At 41.9% G+C, this 7,852-nt stretch overlaps 1 protein-coding gene across 2 annotated transcripts in view; it reads right to left on the reverse strand.

Annotated features, from left to right (window-relative positions):
* Positions 1-5,365, reverse strand: part of UBA2 (ubiquitin like modifier activating enzyme 2) — a 39,927-nt gene extending 34,562 nt beyond the window's left edge. The window contains exons 1-3 of one of the 2 annotated variants that reach the window (XM_035023477.1): positions 5,155-5,365; positions 3,203-3,286; positions 1,777-1,847 (exon numbers count right to left, since the gene is read on the reverse strand). In XM_035023477.1, the coding sequence (XP_034879368.1) occupies positions 1,777-1,847; positions 3,203-3,286; positions 5,155-5,292 (293 nt within the window). In that variant the 5' untranslated portion in view covers positions 5,293-5,365. Of the gene's footprint in view, positions 1-1,776; positions 1,848-3,202; positions 3,287-4,197; positions 4,942-5,154 lie in introns of those variants that run through there. The other variant, XM_035023478.1, reaches the window with a different exon arrangement.
* Positions 5,366-7,852: the final 2,487 nt, after the last annotated feature.

Here is a 7,852-nt window from a genome sequence, read left to right on the forward strand (position 1 = left end):
ATGACTTCACCAGTCCCACCAGGCCTTCTCCAGGCAGCCTGGGAACATATAAAGAACACATTCCCAGGATCTGCCTGGCCTCTGGCTTCACCTCACATGGTCAGGATCAGGCAAGGTTCAGGCCTCTAGGGTCCCCGCTTTTAGCAGCACTGGGAAAGCAACGCAGGGTAAGGGGGTTATGGAGCTACAGGAAGGTTTGCAGAGCAAACATCCAGAAATTAAAAAAATTGGATACAGATTTCCTGAGAAAGTGTAAGACTTTCTCTAATTCCAGACCTCAAACAAGAAGTAATTATTTCTAATACCACTTACTTGTAAGTTAGGCAACAACTATAAAGGATAATTTAGACCCAGGGTTCCTTTGTTCCAACACTTCCAAAATTACATATTTACTCTATCTTTACTGAGATCAGAGCATATTTATGTATGGTGAAAACTATGGTCCCGTCACAATTCCTACCGTTATATTACAAAAGTCATAGTCCAAATAAACAAATTATTTTGGGAAGGAACCTTTTAAACTGAAAAAGACCAGAACTGAAATCAGTCAGAATGAGAGCAATATATTTAGAAGTCTGAATCATCACATACAAGGATTTTTCATGTTTAAGTGTATCTGTATTTAAAACAAAACTATAGGGGCACCTGGGTGGCTCAGTCGGTTAGCCGGCTACCTTCGGCTCAGGTCATGATCCCAGGGTCCTGGGATCGGGGCCCGCATCGGGCTCCCTGCTCTGCAGGAAGCCTGCTTCTCCCTCTCCCACTACCCCCTGCTTGTGTTGCCTCTTTCACTGTGTCTCTCTCTGTCATACAAATAAATAAATCTTTAAAAAAAAAACAAAAAACAAAACTATAAGGCCTTTTATGTTTCCAAATAACTTATTTATTTAAAGTATTAAAATATCTTTTTTTTTTTTTTAAAGATTTTATTTATTTATTTGAGAGAGAGACTGAGATAGAGAGAGCATGAGAGGGGGGAGGGTCAGAGGGAGAAGCAGGCTCCTAGCTGAGCAGGGAGCCCGATGCGGGACTCGATCCCGGGACTCCAGGATCATGACCTGAGCCGAAGGCAGTCGCTTAACCAACTGAGCCACCCAGGCGCCCCTAAAGTATTAAAATATCTTACCTCTTATTTCCTCTTATCTAAATCATTTAAATCATATATATAAACTGTTAATAAAACTCGGGCACAAGCTACCACATTTTAATTTTTCTAGAAAAATCATTTTTTCTTTTCTAAGTTTTTATTTAAATTTCAGGTAATTAACATGCAGTATAATATTAGTTATGTAGTGATTCAAGACTTACATACAACACCCGGTACTCATCACAAGTGCCCTCCTTAATCCCCATCACATATTTTACCCACCCCCCACCAACCTCCCCTCTGATAACCATCAGTTTGTTCTTTATAGTTAGGATAGAAAAATCATTTTTAAAAACCAGAATGGGGCACCTGGGTGGCTCAGTTGGTTAAGCGACTGCCTTCGGCTCAGGTCATGATCCTGGAGTCCCGGGATCGAGTCCCGCATTGGGCTCCCTGCTCGGCGAGGAGCCTGCTTCTCCCTCTGACCCTCCCCCCTCTCATGTGCTCTCTGTCTCTCTCATTCTCTCTGTCTCAGATAAATAAATAAAATCTTTAAAAAAATAAAAAATAAAAATAAATAAAAAGCAGAATGACTTCAAACTCCTGTATCTGGCTACTAAAAATACGTAACGCTTTAGAAGTTTAATTGACAACAAACACAATTTTGCAACATAATAATCAGAACATACTTCATGATGCTGTCATGGTAGGCTATGATATTAGCCTTTGGGTAAAACTGCAGTACACTTTCTTTAGCAACCTGGAAAAACAAACAACAGTAAATTACTAATTTACTAAATAGCTACAACATTTCTCTCTCTATGTCAAGTTTATGGCACACAACACTGCCATTTCACCTACTTACATATCCTATTTATATTAAAAACTAAAGAAATATAAAAATGCGACAAAATTTCATTAAGATTAAGTTATACACATATTTATAAAATAACAGGAGAACTGGCCCCTTCCCTTATACACATCTACATGAATGGCAAGCTTCAACAAAAACATAAAATGCAGTAACTAAGTGTGATTTGTTCATTCATTCAACATTTACTGAGTATCTTCTATGTGCCAGATCTGCATGAAGCACTTGGTGAGCCAAGGTGACACTGATCAATGTTGATAAACAGAACTACAAGCTATGATAAATGATACCTAGAAAAAGTAGAAGCTACAGGGTGCCTGGCTGGCTCAGTCAGAACAGGCTACTCTTGATCTCAGGGTTGTGAGTTCGAGCCCCGCACTGGGTATAAAGATTACTTAAATAAGTAAAAAAATTTTAAAGAAAAAGTAGAAGTTGTTAGGAGAGGAAGGTCTGACTTAGTCTACGAGGTTTAGTCAGAGTGTATCCCTAGAGAATAAAGCCAAAATTTGAAAACTAAAAACGAGAAAACAGTGGGAGTTTGCCAAAAAGGTTGGGAGAAAAGCGAAGTGAAAAGATGTTTTAAAACACTGAATCAAGGGGCGCCTGGGTGGCTCAGTCGTTAAGCGTCTGCCTTCGGCTCAGGTCATGATCTCAGGGTCCTGGGATCGAGCCCCACATCGGGCTCCCTGCTCAGCGGGAAGCCTGCTTCTCCCTCTCCCACTCTCCTTGCTTGTGTTCCCTCTCTCGCTGGCTCTCTCTGTCAAATAAATAAAATCTTTAAAATCAATCAATCAATCAATCAAACCCTGAATCAAGATGGAACACTCAAGGAACTAACGAAAGGTCAAGGTGACTAGAACCTCAGGGAAGGCCACCCTTTTAGAAAAAGTGCAACAAGAGCATAAGGCTGTAGCTTCTCTTGCCCTCAAATACAGCAGTCAACCTCTGGGGAACACTGGAACAATGCTCATCCTAAGCAAACAATCAGAAATTTAAATATGAAGGGGACACCATTTACTGGATTGGGTAGAGCGGGTCTACTTCCTCAGCAGACCAAAACAGAGGAGGGTGTAGTCCTTTACATCTTTATTCTTCACAATCTCTCAAGTAAAAAGAGGTGGCTTCCCCCATATACGCCCTCCTACTGAAAAGTCCCAATTAATCTGATAACAGAAAGAGAAGATCCATCAAAGTGCAGAAATATTAATGAATAAATAGAAATAGTATATTAAGAAAAATGTTACCTGGGCCTTTGATCTTCCAACATGTTTCTTTTGAAACAAAAACTGCCTGTTGAGGTTGCTGACATCGATAGTATCCAGATCAATCTACAAGTGCATAAACTCCAGATAAATCACAAATTTTCTGGTATGTTTGACCAAGATCACTATCCTCAGCATCCATAAACCAAAACTTTTGCTATCTGTTACATTAGCAGAGAAAATGCTTTTCATTTTCAACCAGTAATAGCAAAATTATTAAACTGATAAAAATAATTTAACACATATTTTAAAGAACTTGGGATTTAATTTCAGAGATAACTTTCTCAAAAATATTTTAGAAAGGACATATCTTTTTGTTTGTTTAATCATTCTGGAAAGTATGTTTGGAAATTCCTTAGATGCCATAAAATTATATGTCTGTTGAAAATAAATATATAATTCATTTATCTATCCATCTAATTAATTACTCTTTCAAATCGAGTATGTTAGATTTAACTGTGACTTCTTTTCTTAAATGATACTTGGCAGTTACTGAATGTTTGCTGCTTTAGTTCAAAGTCTTCATCTACACAAAACTCCATTTACAATTATTATTAACCTAAGGGCTGTTAAAGGAAATGTCTACACGAGGTTAAAAATGTGTCACTTAAGTTTTAAGTTTTATCTAATTGCTGCTTAAATAAATCTAAGGGAAGAAAATAATAATGACTTAAAGACTTTCATTCCATTTCAATAAATTTATATGAAGAGTAATCAAACGTTCTAATCGTGAAACAGCTTAACAGTTTGGGTTATAATTTCTGAAAATCATTATATAACCACCTAATCATTTTCTATTTGTACTTTCCACATTTATTACAAAAATTAAATCAAATAAAAAAGAATGAGCATTTTTCAGGTGCCCAATCCACGGTCTTGTCTATTACAAAACGTTTCTTTAAACATGCAGCAGTAGTTACCAGCTAAAGCACAATCGTATCCGGATCTGCAGTACAGAACTGGATGGGAAGACTAACCTTTTAACAGCCAAAGAAAAAATGTGTAAATTCTTTTCCCTCCAGTCACTCATTTATTAGTTCAGTCTGCTACTTCTACTTTTTCCATTCCGTGCTTCCACCACACCTTAAGACAATTTAAACTCACATCCAAATTCCTAACATCCCCAATCTCTAAAAAGTTTAATATAAATAATTTAAAATTACAGCCACTCTACGTGAGTGCAAAAGTTAAAATCTTCACCAACATCTTTAACGACATAAGCGAGTGTGTCTACGGAGATAATGACAGTCACGCAGACTGTAACGAGAGGAGCGCGAGTCCCAAAAGAGTCCTGCCACTTGCTTCGCGACCCAAGTAAGTTACTAAAACCCCTCTAAATCTCACTTTTCCTCTCATCTGTTAAAAAAAGGGATGAAAATGGCGTTTGCAACCTTACGGAGGTAGCGAAGATTAGATGCGTTAATGCAAGCTAACCGCTCGGAACTGCGCCGGGCTCGGGACAAGCGCTCAGTATGTATTGCCTCCTATTACCGCCACCCTCTGCTCTGGACCAGTATTTCTGAGTTAAGGGAGACCGCCAAAATGAAGTCACAACATCCACGAGACTCAATCACCTCCGCCTCCCACTAAAGCTGGGGAACTGCTCTGAAGCGAAAAGACACGAGGCCGCTCCCACAGCCTAGAGCCGCCACAAACCGGCGCTGCCAGGGAGGCAGGGGGCGGCCGCGCGGCGCGACGCCCGGAAGACCCCGGCCCGCGGCCTCTCTGGCGTCCCGAGCGGACCGGGCGTGCAGGGAGGCCCGCTCCGGCGCCGCCGAAGAGCGCCCTCTCCGCAGGCAGCCACGACCCCCGGACTTCCAGGCCTGCTGCCACCACCCCCGCCACCTCAACTCTGGTCCCGACCTCCGGAGCCCGAGCCCCCGGCCCCGGCAATACGGCCCGCCATTCAGCCCGCGCGCACGCCTGGCCCTCACCAGGTCGATGTGGGAGAAGCCGGTGAGCACAAGGTTCTTGAGGAGCTCGCAGCCGATGCCACCCGCGCCCACCACCAGCACCCGGCCCCCGGCCACGGCCTCGGCCAGCTCCCGGGGCAGTCCCCGCGACAGTGCCATGGCGGGACGACCACGAGCCGCGGCGGAGGCGGAGGCGCGAGAACTGAGCCGCGGCCGGAAGCAGGTGGGGGAAGGGCGGCCCATCTTCCGTTCCTGCGCACTGCGGCCGCCGCTTGGCGCCGAGCGGGCGACGCCCGGGACCCGTGGAGTGAGCTGCTTGGGGCCAGGCTGGGCTTTGCGCGAAGGAGCTCCCGCACCTCCCGCCGTACTCCAGCCGGTCGTGTTTTTCACGCGCAAAGAACCGCTGTCTGGCTTTAGGAAACCTAAGGGCCACCTTTTAGCCTGGGGTTTGAACTCGCGGCCAAGGCTTACAGGTTAGAAAACAGATGCCCCTGTATGTAAAGAGCTCTTACAAATTAACAACAAAACAAATACCACCCAAACAACAAATACAGGCCAAGGATGTGAACAGGCACTCACAAAGAAAATGAATATGATCAATAAATAAAAAATTTAAAGAAAGAAATGTAAAAGAGTACTTAAATCATTTTCACTTATGAAGCCAGCAAACAGAAAAGTGCAACATTCCGTGTGGTCAAGAGATGGGAAAACAAGCATTCCCGTAGCTGTAAGTAAGGATTCTAAAGCAAAGCTTTTCTAGAGAGTGTTAAAAGATAAACTGAGGCATATTTAAAAATTTTTGAGCAAAACTCGATTTGAATTGGGCAGCATTCAGTCTAGGAGATAAAAAAGCTCTGAGGAGCTGTACCAAATGAAAGACTTTCATGGCTAGAAGAGAAAAGGAGCAAGGAAATTATACAAAAGTGGGTTGGTTATTGCAAGGTTACTTTCCTTTAGGGGATTATCAGGTAGATTACCTTTTTAAAATTTTAAATATTTAAGTAATCTCTACACACAATGTGGGGCTCAAACTCACAACCCTTAGATCAAGAGTTGCACACTCATCAGACTGGGCCAGCCAGGCACCCCCAATCAGGCAATTCCTGATGGACTGGTTTAAAATTCCATTTCTGGGAGAACCCTAACTGTAAGTCTCTGCTTGGTGATGTGAGGCTTAGCCTAAGCAACTCCATTTTGGGCTTGTCTTTTTTTTTTTTTTAAACAAGGGTAATTTGGAAATATGATTCAAAAATCCTCACAATATAACATTAAATAAAAGATACAAAACTATTGGGGCATCTGGGTGGCTCAGTCGGTTAAGCGACTGCCTTCGGCTCAGGTCATGGTCTCAGGGTCCTGGGATCGAGCCCCTTTCCCACTTCCCCTGCTTGTGTTCCCTCTCTCGCTGTCTCTCTCTCTGTCAAATAAATAGAAAATCTTATAAAAAAAAAAAGATACAAAACTATTTGTAAGATTAAATTTTGTAAAAACAAAAATATATTAAAAAGCAGGCAGAAGGGCGCCTGGGTGGCTCAGTTGGTTAAGCGACTGCCTTCGGCTCAGGTCATGATCCTGGAGTCCCTGGATCGAGTCCCGCATTGGGCTCCCTGCTCAGTGGGGAGTCTGCTTCTCCCTCTGACCCTCCCCCCTCTCATGTACTCCCTCTTTCTCCAATAAAAATAAATAAAATCTTTAAAAAAAAAAAAAAAGCAGGCAGAAAACCACAGTTAATATTTTGTGTATCTGTGTGTGATGGAATCGTGGATAATTTTTATTTATTTTTTAGGATTTTCTGTATTTTCAGATGTTCATGCTTCTCAAAGAAAATGCTAACTCTGAAATCAGAAATTATCCCAAATACTAAAAAGAAAGATAATTATGTAATGTGATTGAGGTGCTTATAAAAAAGAAACAAAAGGCTAAAAATGGAGTCACTTGTGCTAAACCAAGGTTAATACCTAACCTAATTGCAGTTTCAGCCTTTCTCAGGAGTGGAATTTCCTGGTCAGCACTAGTGATTTAATCTGCCTGATAAGACCCTTGTATGGTTAGGTAACCTTGCCTGAAATAATCTACTCTTCTAACTTCCTGTCCCACCATCCTTCTGCCAATAAACACCTCCCATTTTGAACACCTCAGAACTCCTTTCTACTTGCTAGATGGGATGTTGTCAGAATCATGAATCATTGAATAAAGCCAGTTAGATCTTCAAACTCATCAGTTGAATTTTGTTTTTTAACATACTAAATATTGCTACAACAGCAATCATATTACAATATGTAAATGTATGAAGTTAACATATTGCACACTTTAAATTTACACAATATTATATGTCGAATATATTCAGTAAGAAAAAAAATTTTTTTAAGTTTTTTTTTTTTTCATTTGAGACACAGAGATAGAGAGAGCATGAGCAGGGGGAGAAGCAGAGGGAGGGGGAGCAGCAGACTCCTCGCTGAGCAGGGAGCCCGATGCAGGGCTCAATCCCAGGACTCTGGGATCATGACCTGAGCCGAAGGCAGACGCTTAACCATCTGAGCCACCCAGGTGCCCCTCAGTAAGAAAAAATTTTTAAAAGAAAAAAGGTAAAGATAGAAAACAGAGGAAAATGCTTTTGACTTCTGTGGTCTTTCTCATCAGCTGCTTGGCTCACCAACCACACACCAAGCTGGTCTAGTCTCTGAGGAATACTCAGGCTGCTGTCCTGAGGCATGAGAGC

The sequence above is a fragment of the Mirounga leonina genome, unplaced genomic scaffold (genome assembly GCF_011800145.1).
Source record: "Mirounga leonina isolate KUSES-001 unplaced genomic scaffold, KU_Mleo_1.0 Mir_177, whole genome shotgun sequence".
In the NCBI taxonomy this organism is placed as follows: domain Eukaryota; kingdom Metazoa; phylum Chordata; class Mammalia; order Carnivora; family Phocidae; genus Mirounga; species Mirounga leonina.